Genomic DNA, 20,760 nt, shown 5'->3' on the forward strand with positions numbered 1-20,760 from the left:
GATTGACAGAAATTGAGTCGGGGTCAATTTGTGTATCACTCCAAATTTTAGGCGTGGAGTTTAACACCACATTTTGGCCAATTTTATGTGTTAGCCAAGATTGTATATGTCTCCCTGATTGACCTTACCATCTCCAACAATTTATTTTTCGACAAACGCCAACGAAAAACGTATCTAAACAGCAATATCTTTGTAACAGTATTCTATTGGAGACCTGGCAATTAAAACGAGTAGGCACAGTAGAATATTTCATTTCAGACGACCATTCTGATGATGTGAGTGCTGAAGTTTTAGCAGTCATGAAGCGAAGCTGCCTCGTGGTTTCCCTAATAAAAAAAAAAAGATGAAAATTAGGTTACCAATCGTTTTGCAAATACAGAGGTTTCGTGGACCCCTAAAAATGCTTCGAGGGACCCCCGATTGAGAAGAGAAACACCTGCTTTGGAGATAAATATATGTTTAATTTAATGGGAAGGCGATTAGTCGAAAAAACGTTTGGGCTAAGGTGATAATAATGGTTGCTTCTCGGTATAACGAAACTTTGAATCTGACACTTCCTACAGAACACCCACAGGTTCAATTGCGTTATCGCTATGGAAAGGCGCCAGCATTTGACGGCCGACATAACCGGACAATCTCTACACGCTACCGGACTTGTATTAACAACCAATCAACCGCACATCACAATACGATAATATCTCATCGCTGTGTTCTTTATTTAGCTATTTTGGAACTCGTCGATTGTCTGGCATGTATAACGCAAACCGATTGGATGTCGGGACCACTTTTTTGATCAAGTGCCACTTTGTGCAACGCTAGCACGCGCCAAGAGCGTGTGCCGTCGATCCTAGTCAATGGCAACGAGGTTGCGTGAAATAACGCACCAGATTTAGTAGCGTTGTCATTCATGAAACGCGTGCTACGGAATTGACATGTCTAGTCTAGTGCCGATGATTGACATTTGCATCATAAAACAACTCCCTCACGCGTCCCCTGATCGGCATGTGTATCTTGTTTCAACAGATTTACAGTTGTGCTACCCGACAACCCCTCTTCACTGTATGCTGTGAACTCGCATTCAACTCGTTTATTATGATAAATATTGTTTTATTTGCAGAATACCAAGGGATGTAACTATGTGCATGTTGATATTTCCATCTGCATTCCGTAAATTCGTGTATATTATGTAGGCCAGGGGTTTCCAAACTAGGGGTCGCGACCCCAACGGAGCCGTTGTCAATTCTTTGAGGTCGCGGAGACGAAAATTATATACCAATGATTATTATAAGAATGCCAATTCAGCAAATGCTATCGGCGGCTCATTTTTTAATATTTCAGATCATTTTTTCAAGATAGAAGAACACGCGACCTCATTTTCAAATCGAAATTCGGGGTCGCGACCACAAAAAGTTTGAGAATCCTTGTTTCGGCGGAAAGTATACTGTACACAAACTCCTGCCTTAACGGCGGTGCTGCTTTTATATTTGTTTTCATGAAAAACACAGGATGTTGGTACTTTCAGAGATGTTATTTATATAAATATACTCTAGCCTAGATCTGCACGCTTTAGCATCGTTAGAAACGGGAACAATCACGCCAATGGCGACATAGAGGGAAAATCTCGAATATCGTCATCAGGATATTCTCAACTTAGTGCGCACATATGAGAAAAGAAGGTGCTGCAATGGCGAAGCGGTGTTCTGCCTGACATAAGAGTATGATAATATGAATGAAAATGAAGCGCAATTCTACCTTCAGATAAATAGATACCAACTCTGCGGTTCTTATCCTGTATTCCATGAAACACAATGGGTTCCCTGAGCTATAGTCTCAGGGGCTCTATCGAGGTCAAGACGCAAACTCGGCTAATACGTATGATTTGCGATGGCACACCTGCCTTGGTCATCATTGGCAGAAGAGCATCAGGCTCGATTAGCAGTAGACCTGTGACTGTGATGGCGGTACGTCGTGTGCAGTGTCGCACGGGTTTCGAACTGAAATACCGATTCTATCTCCAATATTTAAAAACTCATTTGTAATTAAGCAACAGGTGTCACCCTGTTGCGTTTCGACTGAACAACACGATGACGTTCTCCAAGGCGAGCCTCGTATTTCTGAACTATGGCATCTCACAAAGGATGCGGCATAGAAGTCGCATTGATTCCCATTAAACATTCATTACAACGTTTTCATATTGTGGGAAATAGATATTTCAATGAGTTTGTTCTTTTACCAATCAGTAATCTGTAGAAATGTATTAGATATGCATTTTGGTCGATTTTTGTTTTTATGAGTCGACGAAGGTTTGGGGTTCCGCAAAAGATTGCAGACTAGCGTAAGTGTTCCGCGGGCAGAGGTGGTCAGTAACGAAGTACTTCTACTTTTTCCAAGTACTCAAGTAGCTTTCCTTTACTTCTGGTACTTACTCAAGTAGATCTGATTTTCGCTACTTCTACTTCTACTTCGTAATATTTTGTGATCTACTTACTTACTTTTCACTATTTTCAGTTTGTCAAGTAGAAGTAGTTCAATCTTCCAATCAGGAAGAGAGCCTGAAGAATTTCAGGGCTGTTGTCACGGAGTATCAACATTTAATTTTCATAAAAGTTGAGTAAGGCTCAGAATTTTCGTCGCGCTTCGCGCGCAGTGGATACCGAGTGACCAGTATGATTTCACGAAGGTATGGATGACTATAATTTAGGTAGCGGGTTGGCGTGGTTCCGTTCACACAGGGATATCTAGATATCGCCGCGTTCACACCACATTGTCGCCCTTCGCCCATATGAAATAATTCATCACAGTATATATGGCTCATCATAACGTTTGAAACTAATGTTTCGCAATCTAGCATTTACTTGTCATACCGTAATCTGGCATGTCCATGGCACGTCCTAACCTGGAGAAGTGGACTCGGACTTTTTTGTTAGTTTTAGAGCTGTTTTAGCATACCACCTTTGAAACTTTCTGGACTAAAGGCATGAAAAACATGTTCCACTTTTAGAAGTAGTATTTATGTTTCACTTTCAATTCCCAGTATCATATACCTTGAGTTATAATTACTACTATCTTTTGATTGGATAATATACATGTTGAGGTATAAAAGCAAGTGTAGTAATGCCTTTAATTTCTGGAAATAAAGCAGCTCAATATGTCATTTTTACGGTCCACCATATTTTTATTAACGTTTACTAATCGCGCAAAGTGTTTACACCGTATCCTATACAACTTCTCAGTATTGCTCTTCGACTAAACTACGGGCCTTATAATATGGGGGATGGCGCCATACCATGCTATTTTCTAAAACGTGCTGTTCGAGAAAACAGAGGATTAGTATAGCATTTCCATATCAATACTATCATTTTCATCCCCTGATGTGGACGAATGCTTATGCTATCGAAAATTGGATACGTTCTGGTATATGCATCAATACGAATCAAGCTCGTCACCTTTCGCATAGCTCAATTTGCACCTTTTTACAATCCATGTGAACGAATTAGGATCGTTTTCACAACTACTTACTTACTTGAGTACTTTTAAAGTCAGTCAATTCTACTTCTACTTCAAGTAGTTTTAGGATGCGTATGGAAGAAGTACTTCTACTCGTACTCGAGTAGATTTTTTCGTCGCCACTTCTACTTCTACTTGAGTAGCTTTCTTGACTACTTTGACCACCTCTGTCCGCGGGTTTGTAAACGTTAAGAGCCACTGTTCCATAGTATAAAAAATGAGGTTGGTATGATCAGGGATCAACTGATGACTAGGGCATGTTTTTGTTGCAGTCGAATCCGCGGAAAGTTGCACTTATTTTTCACAAAAGCTGCATTTAATTTTCACAAAATTTGCACTAAAAAGTTGCATTTATGGACAAGTTCCTTGACATTATTGCGCTATGAGATACTCGAATCGTTCCGTATCCAAGGCACTGTAGCAAAACTCTATGTTGGCGACTTCAACTAAATCAATAGCCTGAAAAAAATTGACCCGGTGAAAATATAAGTTTCGGCGGTATATAGCCTGAATCTACGTCAAATCAGATAGAACATCAAATTTAAACGAAAGTGAAATAATCAAGCGATCTATTCACATATAGTGCCAAATATTTCCAGTTAAAAGTTAGTTGCATTAAAAATCGAAAACACTGTCTCATATTAAGGATGTACCTTCCCATATCTTCAAACAAATGTTTCACGAACATCTTATAGGAAAGTATGTAAATTCTTCGTAAAATTGTGTCCCTGCCTAACTTGTAAGCAGTGCCAATTTGTTACTTGACCATTTCTTTGGTTACCTACTGTGAATGTTCCCACCCTAGATCTCATCTGTTTTTGTTACATTGCGAACGTGTTATATTTTATTTTGAAGTTCACATGCAACCAGCCTCATTTCAGGCTATAGCTGACTTTATGATCTCAGGATCCCTTCGGTACAGCCTGGTTCTAAATTGAATTATATTTTGCTTTACATTCAAGTATCCATGTGTTTTTCATGGAACTGAATAAATCCCCTCTCTCTCTCTCTCTCTGAAGTTGCATGAAAAAGGATTAAGAGTTGCAAAACGTTGCATGAAAAATCGAAAAAAGTTGCAAAAAGTTGCATTGATAAATGAAGAAAAATTGCAAACAGTTGTAATATAGGATTCCTCCAAACAGCTCAAAACACCTTACTACATAACTTCCCAGTACTTAGGAAGCTGTCGGAAGCTGTAAAAAAGTTGCAAAAGTTGCAAAAAACTTGCCCTAGTTATCACCCAAGCCCAACCCGAACTGAAAAAAGATGCCTCTTACCTCCCTAAGTTGCAGTGCAGAGGGGTAATATGACTTGAATTGTGTTGAGTAAGCCGGTGGATACTGCAGATTAAAGGTACCGAAATATCAACCGACCCCCATCTTTTTTCTTTGTTAATTGCCATCTTTTCGAAGTATCGTTTTCCGGGAATATTTTGGCAAGAGAATGACGGTAGTTCCTTTGGAATTTATGTTTATGTTACTCAAGTGCATCTGCCTTTTAAGAAATATCTATTTGCGAAGGTATGCTAAATCCTGATATGAGAGTCAATGAGTGGTACTTGTACAAAGCAAACGCTAGCTTTATCTTCATCAATCGCCGACCATATAAAGAATGATATGCTTAATCTACTTTAAGTCTTAGGCAAAATGATCTGGAATGGCATCGTAGGTCGCATTATTTATACTGTTCATGGCGAGGTAGTAATTTATGGCAATACCTCATTAAAATCTCCTTTCATCTCAGTATGTTACTCATCTTCGAGTCAAGTTTGTATATTACCTCGAGATAGGCTACTTGACACATGTACACATGCATAATTTAGCGATTACGTTTTCGTGAGAGAATCTTTGCAAAAAGCCAACGGAATGTAAATATACATAAACAAAAGGTAAATATACCAATAATATTAATCTTCTGTCGGTCGTGACCTTCGCAATTTCTGACGCTTTTTGTTGATATTTCGTATTGTAGTTCTCGGTAGTTTTAAAGGTGTGGGTAACGATCATCCCAAACTATCGGTTTCGTTATCGAAAGTGTCATAAAATGTGCGTCAATCATGATAAATGTGTAAATCCGGGTTGTCATTGAAATGTCGGATTCGTTTCTAATGCTCTCGGGAATAGTTTAGTCGCATGTTATCCGGCATATAGGCCACGTAAGCTGTTCTTTCAGCGATTCAGGTTACGGGAGTTTCTAACTTCTCTCAAAACCAGTCGTTCTAATCGTTATCGAATAAAGTGACAGGAAAAGGGTATGTGCCACACACAGTTACACCCTTCCTTGTGTCCAATCCACGCCTCAGAAAGAAATACAGTCGAATCCGCTTAATATTGATAACCCGACATAGACAATCGCTTTATTTTGCAAAAATTTCTCGGGAACAGAACAAAAGCTAAAATTGCACTTAAAAAACTACGGTCAATTCGGACTATTGTTCGCTTAATTCGGACACAGGTGCGTAATTTACATCGTTATGGCACAATAAACAATACTTCGTTCGTTTTAACACCAGATGAGTGATTATGGTGATGCTTTTAATTAGGCACAATTGTATCTTGTGGAACAGATTGATACAGAAAAGTTTTGCAGAATAAGTGAAATTGCTCACTAACGTAAGTGGAAAAACGTTAAGACTTCCTGGATTGTTCGGCTTTCGGCAGTTAATCTTGTTGGTGACGATATCACGTTTCTCCGCTTAATTCGGCGAAAAGTGAGTGTAACCAAGCTGTCCGTATTAAGCGGAGTCTACTGTAATTGGAAAATGTAGTCAGGGGCCACCATGTCGATATGATAGTACCAGAGGTGGTCAAAGTAGTCACCATCGCTACTCAAGTAGAAGTAGAAGTAACGCCGCAATTTCTACTCAAGAAGTAGTAGAAGTGGTGGTTCACAAGTAAGTAAGTAGGTATTCTACGCTTATTTTTGCCTACAAAACTGAAAACTGTCAAGTAGAAGTAGTCTAAAATCGTAACTACTTTAAAAGTAGTGTGAGTAGGCGAAATCTACTTCAAGTACTTCAAAAAGTAGAAGTACTTCGTTACTGACCACCTCTGGATAATACAGGCTTTATTGTTGACTCCTTACACCGTTCAGCCTATTACTGAATTCCTATTAGTCACGAGAATAATATTGTGTTATAGAGGGAGGTCAAGTTAGAGCTGCTATGGTACACTGCATTGGACCGTAGCAGTTGAGGACCATTAACGCCAAACAACAACAACCAGATTTTTTAGTCACATTGATATATTCTTATATTTCAAGAGACTCTCGAAGACACAGAACTTCAATATACAATAAAATATTCGTACTGATTCGGGTTTATTTCAATATGAAGAATTTAAGACACTATTCAATTGTATATTGTACTCTATGCATAGTATTTGATTCCTTCCGATTCAGAAAAACAGCCTCGCTGTGAACCAAGACATTTGATTGGTCGTCACCATTTCTTCACGTGATCACGATGACGACCCATATGCCAGTATTACATCTGGACGCTGGCCAATGCCCTTTTCATATTGCCAGTAACGACTAGGAGAAATTCTGCGTTCTTTCAATGGATTCCGGCGTTGTCTACAACATTTAATGTTTACTTCTGAATCTATGAATAGCTGCACCAATTGACGGATAGATTCCCCACCATCTTGGTCCCGAACTTTGGCTTCGTCCTCTTTTGACATTTCATGGCGTGACATATCATGGAAATATCATTTCTTGGAGGCGCTCACTGGAGTGGAATATGGCTGGGTCATCGGTGATGATGACGAGAAATAATAATGGTGAACTGAACAAATCCGCTGACTGAAAGTTCAGTTCAATGTTCTCAGTAAAGCAGGGTCCTTTTTATATATTCTGGTTATCATTGCATTCCCGCGGATATCGAGTTTTGTGAATCTCATTTGAAAGAATGATAAGACTGATATCATCCAAATTATCATTATGACATCGCAGCAATATGAATGATATGGAAAGATCAAATATGTATCTTTTATGCGTCCACCAAGAATATAATGCCGGTTCTATATCACTACCGGTACTTTTGTATCATAGCACTTTGTGACAATGCTACGAGTTGCTCACGAATTCACAGATATATCATTTCTCTACCGTGCGTAACTTTGTATTGTACAATCATGTTTCGTATGATGCGACACGATCATTCGAGGTTTACAGCCTTACAGCCCCTTCAACAGTGGAAACTAGTGTCGAAACCATAATTCTCTTTGAAAACTAACTCTTAATGGCAAGGAGCGTATATCAGCACTCGCAAAAATCATCTATCGCGACTCGAATCATTCGAATTAATATACATTTAGATTGGAAGGCATATATAATATGCATAATTGCATACGTATGAATGAATGTGCGTACTCAAACTCATGTGCATACACATGCGTTACTTTTTCAACACCGCTACTTGGAACTATTCACAAAACAGACAATGGCCGCTAAAGTCAGCAGTTTGCAATAGGATTTTGGCATCTTTCTAAGAATATTCATATCGCCGTATGTTGCACATACATAAAATCCCGTGGCTATTCTAGCAGCTTGCCCTTTTCGTACTAAAATAAAATAAGTCATGAACTTTTCTCCAGAAAATAAATTGCATCCGTTTAAAATTGTTTACGGAAGCAATTCCGCGTTCGATAAGTTTGACGTATACGTTTTAATTTGCCGCCTTCAAATGGTTCCGACATCTCTCACGAGGATCGACGTTTCGGAAACGCTTGGCGTGCACGCGTCGCAGATTGCCCGTAAAAAGCCACCGATTGTCCGGTCCTTCTCCGCCATTTTGATATGCCGAACGTAGCTGATGTTAATCGAAAGATGAATTTTCATTTGCTGTCTTTCCACAGAGGAGGACATTTGGGCGTCATCGGAGGAAAATTTCGATTTCTTGTAAAGGAAGACAAGTCCTGCTCGAGAAGGACGTATGGTAACCCTTGGTAAAATATAGGGCTGTTCAAAAAACTTTTCTTCCTGAATCTTGCTGGCTAGGTGATTAAATCGTTAGGTTGCCGTAAAAAACGACGCACACCAAATTTGAATTCATTCCAACTGGTAATCGCGGATTTCTTACAGTTTGAAAATTTTGAATTTACTAAAAGATGCATTTTTTTCAAATTTTCTGTCAACCCCATGAAATTGTTGCGCTGTCTTCAAACACGATGTAAAACAAATTTGACTCAATTCCAACCCGTAGAAGCGGAGTTATTTGAGTTTTTCGATGATAATTCTTGGATTATCACCGATCAAGGATAATCCCAGAAATATCAAAGAAAAACTCAAATAACTCCGCTTTCAAGTCGAAATACAAACAATTTCTACTGAATATATACTAGATAATCCTCTAGTTCACCGGACCACGACCTGACCTATCATTCTCGCCTTCCGACACATGCCCCCTTTTTTGTCACTTGTCCTTTTATATTATCTTCTTTTACATCGCCTAGGCCAGGTGGGTGTCTGATTTCGAAGATTACTCCCAGTCGTTTCGTAACCTTCCTATCTTTCATTATATCGCACTCTTGTGGTGTATTGAATTGATGAAATTATCAGCAATAAATTGAATTGAATTATAGGCATCCTCTCGCAGGGCACTGACTTTTCGATATATAATATCCCATATATTATGTAGAGCGACGTCCAATAATATTAGACAGTGTGATGTCAAATCATCCGTACGGTTTTAGCTACTGCTCGCCATAAATTCCGGCTTGTAGTTATCTAGTATTAGCTATTTCGAAGACATCGGTTTTCACAATGAAGATATCCCGGACAACGTAAAAGTTGCACCGGTTGGAAGCCATAGAATACATGGAATGAATGACTTACTCAAATATACTCAACTGCAATGTCTTACGGTCAAAAGTTGGGCAGTGACAAGTCCGATATGATCAAAAAAAGTCTGCATCTACGCAGGCATCCTTACGAATTACCAATTGAAAACGAGACGTTACAGTATCGTTTTGTCAATACTTTTATTAATAGGCTCGTTCGCGTAATTGAATGTCTCCTAGGTAGACATATGACCTAGGTGAGTAGCTGATTTCGCTATTTTGTAGAGCTGTCGTTTCGTGGCAGAAAAATCGTTACGAAAAACTCTGGTTCGCCTTAATTACAATGACACCAGTTATATGCCCAGGAGCAGTGACCGCATACGAATGTTTCGTAGTAAATATCTGTTGGAAACATGTGTCTGACTGGATGTTAGACGATACGACGCAGGGTCCAATTTTTATTTATCTGCTTGCAGTTACAGATTCATCAAAATGGTCTTGTTGATGATGACATCAGTATCATTACAGTCTCTGGCACAGTGTTCCTAAGCCACTGTTCCCTGGGACTCCAGCAGTTCCTTGGACCAGTCCCAGGGGTTCCTTGTAGGTCAACACACACACTAAATTCGTGCATATGATTTATGATGATACGCTCGTCTGGGACAACATCGGATGTAGGCAATTGGACGGTTTCGTTCTTTTAACATTCTAAAGATGCACTATGTCATTTTGTGCACCAGTAATCTGAAGTATCGATTTGAATCAGTTAGATATGTTGCTGTTGTTTTGTGACATTCACGGTGTATGTCGACTACTATGGTCATCTACGCCAGGCCAATTTTTCTTCATTTTTATTCCTTAGCTGCCGACTTGTAGCACGGCCCACTTCTTAAGGGGGCACTTCTCTTTAAAAGTGATTTTTTTAGGTGTTCACGTTTGTAGTCATATATTTCCAAAGGTAGATGCGAGCCCCATGATTCATACATTGCTGGAAAGGGCAGGAAATTTCCTTTCCAAATATGGTCTTTATGTTGTACCATGAGCATGTACCCCACCGGTACACTTACTTAAAAAAACAAGAAAATATTCAACACGTGTAATAAAAATCCTAAAAACTCAGAAGTCTTTCAAGATTTTCCTTCAAATATTGTTGTAGTAATAGTACAGATATATATCTAATGGAGGGATTTTCAAAAAAATGGAGGGATTTTCAAAAAAAGGTTTTCTAACAAAATTTATGAAATTTTTGTCAGCGAACCCTAAATTTTCATTTTTTTCAAAATTATTTCCTACGTAAAAATTTTTACGGACAAAATTTTGAGAAAACGCTCCATTATTTTATGATACATACCCTAACCATCATCTGTGCAAAATTTCAGATGAATCGGACAAGCAGGTGCAGAGTAGATACAGTTTTTGTGCAGAAAAAGTACGTTTTGAGAAAAACGCGTTTAAAAGAAAAAAACTGCAACAACTTCGAAAAACAAGGATATGAACACTGCTCATGACATCAATGGCCACATTAGTTGATTTGCATCACACAGTGAACCATATATAACACAACCTGAGCATTAATAGCCGCCAGGCACATAGTCAGATGTGTCTGGGGACTCTTGAACTCTTTCAATTTTTCACAGCGAAAGAGCGTCGAGATGCAGTCTTTCTTTTTTTGTCCTTCAAATCAGTTCCATTTTTGTGAAGGTGTTCACTGGCAAGTTTAGGCTTTCAAGAACACTCAAGAATCCACTATATCCAATATTCCAGTTCAGTAGAGACATAGCTACAGCACGTTTTACTGCCATAGTTCATCAGTACATTTTCTTCAGGCACCTTGGCCATATGGTCGCGACTCGCGACGAATGACTCATTTTGGGTTTTGGTGAATCCACCAATGCATCTTTTCATTATAGAGATTCTTCTAAAACTGTAAATTTCCTTGATCGACTCATTCTAGGCATACTGATAGCTAGAAATGAAAGACAATCCAATACAGTTATCAAAAAACAATAAATACTGCCCAATATTGTCAGTCATCAGTCAATGAATAGAAAAAGATGAAATAGAAAAACACATAACCTCCATCTCGACTATATACTTGGTACTGAATCAGTGAAGCAGCCGAGTATATGAAAGCAGACACCCTAGAACACTTATCTACAAACATACAAGAAATACTACCCAACATTGTCGGTTATCAGTCAACAAATAAAAAAAATAAATGAATAAAACAACCACACTTCGCCTGTTTACTGAGTCTGTGAAGCTGCCAGGTTTATAAAGCAGACAGACTAAAACACTCATTTCAAGCTCTTCAGCATAGATTTCACCAGGTGGCGCTATTTCCACCAGCAAAGGCGAATGTTCGACGACTGCAGCAAAAATTGGGCTGTATTTCTTTTTTTTAATAAAATGGTTCCCAAAAGAAGCTAGTTTTGGATCAGAAGGAGTTGGAATATCATAAAAATAAAGTCATATTTGGAAAGAGCATGAAATTTCCGTTCTAGATCGATGAAGAAAAAAAAAAAAATTATTTCTAAAGAGAAGTGCCCTCTTTATAAGATACGGTTACACGGATGAGATGGCAAGGAGGAGCCTAGATAATCCTCCAACACTTAGGTAGGAATTCTCGAGTCGACCCCAGTCGGAATCAAACCCGCAACCCATCGTTGTTGCAGCTCTACCACTATGCAATCTCGCCACACTAGTTAGAATTGTGTTTTGGTAGATTTTTGATGTATAACTCAGCGAGCATTTGGGGTACCCGATGAATTAGCGTATAAGTGTTCTCCGGGATAGAAACGTTGCGTATATGCTATTTATATTATTATCGCTGGATTTGAACTTGATTTTGCTTCTAGCAATGTTGCCTGGTCAAGTATCGAAACCTCCAATCTCCTATTAAACCACATTTGAAATTATAGTATGTCTCTCTTATATAGTTCAATAAGGAGGCAGTATAATAGGCCTACTCGACGAACTGACTTATAAAGTTCACCTGTTCCTTGACATGCGCTATCGCGGTAAGGTCACTTTGTGCAGTTCTTTGTGATCACCAACTTATGACTCCCATTGAGTTGAGAGATAACGCATGACAACCCGCAACGGATGACATATTTAGTTGTAGATTCTGGAAATCTGTTTGTGGTTGTTTGCAGATTTTCGATGACGTGGTCTTTGAACTATCGAGTCCATTCGATGTTTAGTAGTAGCGATAAGTCCGGAATGTCGGAATTGCGAACCGTGTCGACACGTAATTTGGACATCTTGACCTTGCTCAGTTTTAATTAAGGCGATAAATCGCCAAGAGTCGGGAATGTTCGTTGATTTGAAAACATGTTCTTATACAATCTTTTCGCGTGAATCAATGTCGTAATAGGAAAAGTGCAAATGCGGTTTCGTACAAGCAGGGTTGTAACCGAGTCAAAGACTTCCGAGTCACAAGTCTTAGTCTTTACTCGACTCAAGTCGAGTTATTTTCACTCCAGGAAGCAACAGGTTCAGTCCGAATCGTAGTGCTGAGACTCGAGTCCAAGTCACCATGTTTACTGTGCTTTATTGAACTCAAGTCAGGTTCAATTCACTTCCGTGAAACTCTTGAGTGATATCGAGGGCCTGGCGTTCATAATATACTGATTTAACTAACTTTAAACATGTCTATTCAAACAGATGAAATTTTGGTTTTTGCACCTATTTTCAAGTATTGGTCCTGATGCACGAGACGTGAATCAAGTTATATGGAATCAGGGATATCTAGAACTTCTAGAAGTTCTAGATATCCCTGTATGAAATGTCTCGAGTCATGCCCAATGATTAACAAAAAAGGCAGACAATTAGACCAAAAAAATAGTAGATATTGGTTGAGAGTCGTTAATTTTTATTGCGATTGTAAATTGTTCATTCCTATATCACTCATTTATTTTCTACGACACGCCTTTCTGAAACGTTGGACATTTCTTTATTCCACGTGTGTGACTTTGAAAGAAATTCAGAATTTTCGGACTTAACAGCTTCGCTTCTGCAGGTTGGAATTCAGCCAAATTTGGCGTGCAGCGTTTTTTCAACTAGCATGACGCTATTATTAAATAGTCAGAAGAATTTGAAGAAAAATAAACATATTTTCGAACCTTCCTAGTCCACATATTTTAACAATATATGTTGACAAATCTGATACGCCATCTTGCGTATGTCTAGGCTCGACTTACAAGTCGCGCAAGTTTCCTTCAGTCTATAACCCCGTCTTCAATATATTGAAAACTGAGACTTTGAATGAATACGACTTGAAGTGTCGAAAAATGTCCCGGTACGCGACCCTTCTTCACCATTAGACTTTAATCTGAAGTTTGCGGGTAACGAATTTTGTAGTGAGCTGCTCCTTGCCTGAGATTTGATGTCTTGTATGTGTTACGTATGTTCTGGATTTGCAAGGTAGTAATAGGCCTAAATACTAATCATCAGTCAAGATTACCGGACCTCGATCTGACATATCATCCTCGCCTATCGACGCATGCGTCATTCAATTCATCACTGGTGGGTTTTATGTTATCCCTTATTTCTTTCCATCCACTGTGTAAGCCTTTCCCAACGTGGGCGATATCGCCCCCCTTTGTCGATTTTGAGAAACAAGTGCGAAATACCAAAGGGGGCGATAGAGGACGAAAATGTTAGAACGTCCAGTAAGGCATAGTTAAATACCACAATTAAAAACGCACGTGAATATGGCTTATTCTGCATGTGACCCAAAAGTTGACTAAAAAAAGTTCAACTCAGCGGAAAGTATACCTGCTTGGAAAAATGACCTTCTTTTTAGTCAATTCACCAGCGAATATAAACAGGTGAATAAATTTCCCGTTTATATGTCCTTTTTACGGCTCCGTAAATATGGGAAACGAAAATTTTTGTCGAGTCTGATGAGGGGCGGGGGAGTCGAAAAAGGTAGGAAACACTGGCCTAGACCCAGGTGTCTGGTTTCAAAACTATACTCCAAGTCGTTTCAACCCCTTCCAATCCTTTCATTGTATAGCAGCCTTGTGGTGTTTTGAATTGATGATATACTATAGATTGACTGATACCGATACTGACCGACAAATACCGATTCTCTCTCTCTCTATCTCTTCCTCTCTCTCTCTCTTCCTCTCTCTCTCTCTCTCTCTCTCTCTGTCTAGGCCCGATGTAAACTAGTCGACACGTAGAACATACATCTGTGTAAGATATGAGCTGATATTCATTATTCAAGTCCATACACTGTTCTGCGAAATATAATTTAGAGACTCTATCCGAGCCAAACCTGTCTAGAATCTTCAAATCAAAATCCAGTTCATCAGTCCCCGGACGATGGCGCACTGCGGCCGTACAACCACGCCGTTGTCATAGAATAGTTAATAGTGATTCTTTGTAACTGGGGCACAGTATGAATAATGTAGAGCAGGAGTCTACAACCTGGTGCCCGCGGGCACCAGGTAGCCCGCGAGGACCAAATGAGTGGCCCGCGAGCATGCTCTAAAAATAGATCGAATAGAAGCATTTGCCAATATTCCTCAGATTATCACCAGTGAGCTTTTAAATATATTAAATGAGTGATTTAGCTATTCTTGTTTAAATCACATTATAACATGTGACTTAGAAATGACAACACATATACATATAAACACTTAAAATGATGATATCAAATATCCTCAATTACAATTAGTAATATACCAACATGAATACGGCATGAATACGGCGTACTGCCCATACAGGCGATATGACGGCATGCCATCCACGGTCTTCTTGAAATGGTAGGGGGCTCCGTTATGGTAGCTCGACGTCCTGGACAATGCCAAAGTAGCAAACAACATTACTATCCGGTAGCAGATAGCGGTGAAGTACTAGCAGATGCATTGCTCATTACGTATTGCATCTTTTGACAAAGCTTGTCTCCCTTACACTCAACGCAATTTATAGTACCATGTTTCTAACTTTCTGTAATCGATGCTGCTGTCAGGTATAATGAAATCTGTCATGTCTGGATGCTGAACAGTTAGAGAATGAAATTGTACTACTGCAAAATCGCTTCCACCTCAAAGCCCACAAGGCTGCAGCAAACTTTTGGTGCCTATTTGGCACGGAAAAATACAGCAGCTGTGAAGGTTGCAAGCGCGTTTGGTTCAACTTATCGTTGTGAATCAGCCTTCGCGGACACGACCTTCATAAAAAAAAACCGAACAAGTCTCACTAATGTAGTGTAAAGTTACATACCTGAGTACAGCGCACTAGTTGACAGCATGCAATGCCAGGCCTCCCACTGACTGGCACAGAGACAGATAACTGGATGTCCAGTTTCTTAGTTTTGTGGTATTTACGGTGTTTGTCGACTACTATGGTCATTTACACCAAGCCGATATTGTTCATTATTTTCCGTAACTGCACGGCTCTAGGGTTTTTGTAAGACACCGCTTACGCGGATGAGGTGGCGAGGTGGAGCCTAGGTAAACCTCCAACCTAGGTGTTGCAGCCGCGGATTATACCACTGCGCTATCTCGCCACTCCAGTCGAATGTGTGACATGATTTATTTTAAAATTTTAGCTTACAGTTGTTATATAATTTTACTAAACATGGTGCGAAGTAATTCGTGATTTCTTAAAAAGTCTTAGTGACTAGCTAGTTGGAATGAGATGTTTTGATTTGAAAGAATCTCTTAGAAGTCCTACCGCTATGCGATTCCTGCCCAGTGCTATGAATATCAAAGCGAAAATTCCGTCTGGTGCGGGTAAACGGCGGGAGTAAATGGTAGCCCGTCGCTTCAATCAGTGCCCAAAAGTAGCCCTTGGTTGCAAAAAGTTTGGTGACCCGTGATGTAGAGAGTTAAAATATGTAACTTTTATACGACAACGAGCTGTATAATGCCACTTCTGCATCACAGTAAGGGTGATTGGACAAGTTTTCGACCACACTTATTTCGTTGCAGTTTGTAACAAGAAGACGGAACTCAGTCACTGTATGCCTATGTCTACTTGGTGTGTGTATTGCATTCGGGTTTCTGCTCTTACTTAGGTAGATGATCTTGTCACCAGATTATATTCCGCATTCTCCCACACTTTTTGACGTGGTATCAGACACTCGTTATCATGTTTAACCCAAGTTTTGTCAAGTGTAAAGTCATGACATGTTTCAAAATTCGTTCAATTACTAGAAGTTTTGCCGATTTTTCGTTCATGCAACCTCATACAATAACAATCATTTCCGTATAATACAATAACAGAATCTCACTTCAGTCGTCAACAACATAAAAAAAAAACATGAAATAAATCTCGTTTACCGCAAAGCGAACAAAATGGCTGCAGTTTTATAGCCAAGGGCAATTTTTTGTTACGTAATTCCCGTGTTCACGATGATCTGGCAGCATTCCGTCTGTCTACAATTACCAATAAGCCGGCTATTGATATTTTTCGATCTTACTTGAGCAATTTATATCTTAATTTAGCTCATTGAATTGTTTTCAACTCTCACGTATTATGAATGGAACCGGGTTTCGTTATATAAAAATGATTGCGTGTCTGGTGATATTGTCCATACTCATCCAATGAGTATTTTTAATTGGACGTCAGATCACTATCAAATACAATTCTTTACTATCCTTCATTACAAACAACCTCACGAAAGTCTCTATTTCAATAAACTTGCATGGAATCCAATAAACTTGCATGGAAACTGAAGATAACGTGTATTTACGGAAAATACATACTACGATTTCAACGCACTGTCTCATCCTCTTGGTCCAGTCCACATCTACCGTGAAATAGCGTGAGTTGAATTACCTAGAGCTATTCGAAGCCGAACATGCAAACCTGGACGCCCCAGTTTAAAGCAGGGATCGCCATCTCAAAACGGGTCGCGGGCCACTTTTCAAAATTCGTTCAGGCCACGGTCCGCAAGAGCGCAATATCGAGACTAAATAGGATACATTTTTACGTCAGTACAACGCTGTGCTCTCTATCATGGGCGACGAGCATAGTTACCACAAAAGAAGTAATATTTCATTTAAAAAATACAAATATAACAAAAAATATCATGATCATCAATTTCATTTTATTTCGAACTGTGACTTGCGCACGATACCTGACAACGCTTTTCAGCGACTGAGGATGAGGAATCGATATTGGGGCTAGCGAGACTCGGTACTTGCTGAAATACCATCTCCGTGTGCTGCTTGATCTTGTGGGGAAGCCCCGCGGGCCGCGAATTGGTGACCCCTGCTTTAACGTGAATCTCGCTCAAGTCTCGTTAACTATATAGCGAGGATACAGAACAATGTCACACTTTTGGCATGTTATAGAGGCTACCATCTGCTGTGCAGGAGCGGAAGCGTGGCGTTCCGGCGTGTCAGCTTCACACTTCCTCTTCGTACGCAACTGCTGACTGGGATTCGGACGAGATTGCAGATGTTTCTGACACCCTCCTCTCCAAATGAAAACCCCAGTAGATTGGAAATTTGAGAGACTGTCTTTTGTAAAGATACCTGCAATTTACATTTTGAAATCAATTGCTGGTTATGGGTTCTTATGCGGGATGAGTCAGCATTGCTGCGTATATCAAAATGCTCTGATATGATGTCATTAGAATGCAACTTTTGAGACACAATTACACTACATATAGATACTGTTTTAGATCAACATTGAATACACTTCCCGGCATGGGGTTAAGCTTCATAATAGGGTTTTTTCAAAGATAAATTTCTTTTTCTAATTTCACTGGTTAGTCGACAACATTGTTAGGTTACCTAAAATAAAACACCACGCACCAAATTCGGCTTAATTCGAACCTGTGGAAGCAAAGGTATTGGAGTTGAATAATTTGTAATTGATCACTTTTCTTTCTACTGTCAACCCTATTAAATTAAGTTGACTTGTCTAAAAAACGAGGCATAAAAATTTGGCACAGCAAAAACAAAGCAATATTATTAATTATTATTTATTAAACCACCCACCGTAAATACTATTGTTGGGAATTCAAAATTTTGAACACCGATAACTCCAATTGCTTCGCTTCAACAGTTGGAACGTAGCCAAATTTTGTGCACGGCTTCTTTTGACAACTTAACAATTTTACCAAATAGCCAGCCAAATTTCAAGAAAATATTTTTTTGAGCAGCCCAACTGTACAATTAATAGACGGCGAGACGCAATATAATGATTTCATGCTCGAAACCTTATAATTAGGGCAATTTTTTTTGACCTAAAAAACGGAAGATTTTGACCTAAAAAATCTAGATTTTGATCTTTTTTGACCTAAAAAAATTGAAATTTGACCAAATTTAGACCTCACGTATGCAAATTAGGTGTTTTCGCATATAATGTTAAAATTGTACCACTTATCTTCATTTCTGGTTGGAACTGTCTGTCCTTACAAAGTAGATTGGCCTGAAAAAACGTTTTTGGTTCAAAAACTTACAGATTTTTACATGAAAAACTAGTATTTTAACGAAATCTGGCCCTATGAAGAATTCCAGTAGTTACATTACGTATTCTGGTGGAAATAATTAAAATTTCTTGTAGTACAACGAAAGATCCTTTCCTACATTCTCGGGTAGAAAGTGTCTGTCTCTACTACGTAGCTTGCCAAGAACGGAGAAAGAACGTTCAACAGCAGCATTTGTTGGCTGACAACACTCAAGTTGTGTGCACACTGCTGGTGACAAACCGCGTTGCTTCATTCTGAAAATGTTGTCTATATCACAATTTTTCAGCTTGCGCTTCTTGATATAAGAACCATGCAATGTCCAAGCAGTCTTGCTTCAGCTAGGATATTGCGGTACGTTGACCATAAAACCATGTCACTATTTGTTTCATTTGACCATTTATGATTCACAATGACCAGACGATGGTCTCTTTACAACGGTAGGCCTATAAAGTAAGCTACAAGCTGTAAAATATCAAATGATAAGTTCACCGACAGCGCAAAATCTACGATACAAACGAAATGCAGAGGTCAAAAAATGTTTGACTTTGTAAACAATTTTGACAAATTTTGATCTAACGCTACAATTTTGACCTAATTTTGACTTTTTTTGACATGTCAAAAAAAAAATTGCCCTACTTATAATAATATGATAAATTCGTTACCAGCATTCTCATGCAACGCAATCGCTTAGTATTCTCACCTTGTTTAGTGATTTTCCTTCCAGTTGTAGTATCGTTTCGACTAATGTTTCCGGCATGTTGCAACTATGTAATCCACGAAAATAGGGGATTTCATCGGTAATGAAAATTATCTGAAATAACGACGATATTTAATATTGCAAGTTGCAAGTTGCAAATAATATTACTTCCAAAATCTAGATGCGGTTAGCTAAGTTTTATTGTATCATCGCAGTATGGAATGTAGGCCTACATATCACTTTTCAATGCTAATTATACCTTAACTGCACGGATCTTGATATTTCTTTGATGGGTCGCGAACATCTTGCAGTGCTTCTTAATAGCTTTCAGAATTGCTCTCGCCGTTACCAGAACTGCATAAAAATCAAGTAATGTGGAATAAGCAATCAGCAATTTTGGTAAGAGACAATGTGAGTTAACATCGGGGATATAGAATATCTAACTTACCAGTTTGCGAATAGCAGAATATGCACAAAGTTTCCTTTGGACGACAGTTTGCCGCCATGTTCTTTCTCGCGTCCGCCATTTTAATAATGTATTTTGATCCATCAGTCCAATCCTCGTATTTTATACTTCGTACCCATCTGCCACTATGACTTGTGATTTCTAATAATAGGAGATAGCGATGCACATACCAACATGTTCTCTCTTATGCGATCTATTTAAAGCTGTGTAGCGAAAGGGGGTGATGCCGCAGCATACCTAGCAGTGTTGAGGTGTTAGTTTCGATATTTGCCAATTCGTGACGTGACTCCCCATTGAAATTGGCCTTTTTCTTGACGAATTACTTATTCAGGTCACCGAGAGTGATATAAATTGCAAGTCACTTGACATTTTAAGTTAGGAAACCCTTATATACATGATCTGCGTATCGGTGATAATCGGGTTGCAGATAATTCCGGTGTTAATCTGTAATTTCTGGTGCTTAATCGTCCCTTGAGATCTATTTTCACATAGACTTTCCACTAGGAAGTCGTGTTGCTCGATTTCCACGTCATGCTGATCAATCGTTATCGTTGTAACATACGTTATCTATCAATCATTCATTTTAGTGCACGAAGCAAAGCAACCAATCGTCGTACGTAAATTTGTTTAGACGTTTACCTTTCTCCCGAAATTATCGTGAGCGTCATGGACATAAACGTTCAAGTCTTTTCTTCCCACCCATCATGTGTTAACCTTGTTCAAAATCGCATATCCAGAATATACTGATCGAATAAATTAGGCTTACCATAAGTGTTCTTTTAGGAGGATTTGTCGTCTTTTATCAAGAAGAATATATGGTTCTCCGAGGACGCCAAAATGTCCACCTTTTTCGCTTTCCAAGTTACTTTCTTAT

At 39.1% G+C, this 20,760-nt stretch overlaps 1 protein-coding gene and 1 long non-coding RNA gene across 2 annotated transcripts; both read right to left on the reverse strand.

Annotated features, from left to right (window-relative positions):
• Positions 1-10,684: 10,684 nt before the first annotated feature.
• On the reverse strand, positions 10,685-11,861 carry LOC145454693 (uncharacterized). Its single transcript, XR_013920206.1, has 2 exons — positions 11,302-11,861; positions 10,685-11,150 (listed from the first exon to the last, which is right to left on the reverse strand). It is a non-coding gene; the product is annotated as an uncharacterized LOC145454693 (long non-coding RNA).
• A 5,100-nt stretch (positions 11,862-16,961) lies between these two features.
• LOC145454692 (uncharacterized) lies at positions 16,962-20,371 on the reverse strand. The gene is made up of 4 exons (XM_080332678.1): positions 19,869-20,371; positions 19,680-19,774; positions 19,424-19,534; positions 16,962-17,782 (listed from the first exon to the last, which is right to left on the reverse strand). The coding sequence occupies exons 1-4, from the start codon at positions 19,945-19,947 to the stop codon at positions 17,603-17,605; spliced, it is 465 nt and encodes a 154-aa protein (XP_080188804.1). The 5' UTR covers positions 19,948-20,371; the 3' UTR covers positions 16,962-17,602.
• Between the last annotated feature and the right edge of the window lie 389 nt (positions 20,372-20,760).

This window comes from Botryllus schlosseri, chromosome 13 (assembly GCF_051294905.1).
Source record: "Botryllus schlosseri isolate E-star chromosome 13, Bs_hap1, whole genome shotgun sequence".
NCBI classification, from domain to species: domain Eukaryota; kingdom Metazoa; phylum Chordata; class Ascidiacea; order Stolidobranchia; family Styelidae; genus Botryllus; species Botryllus schlosseri.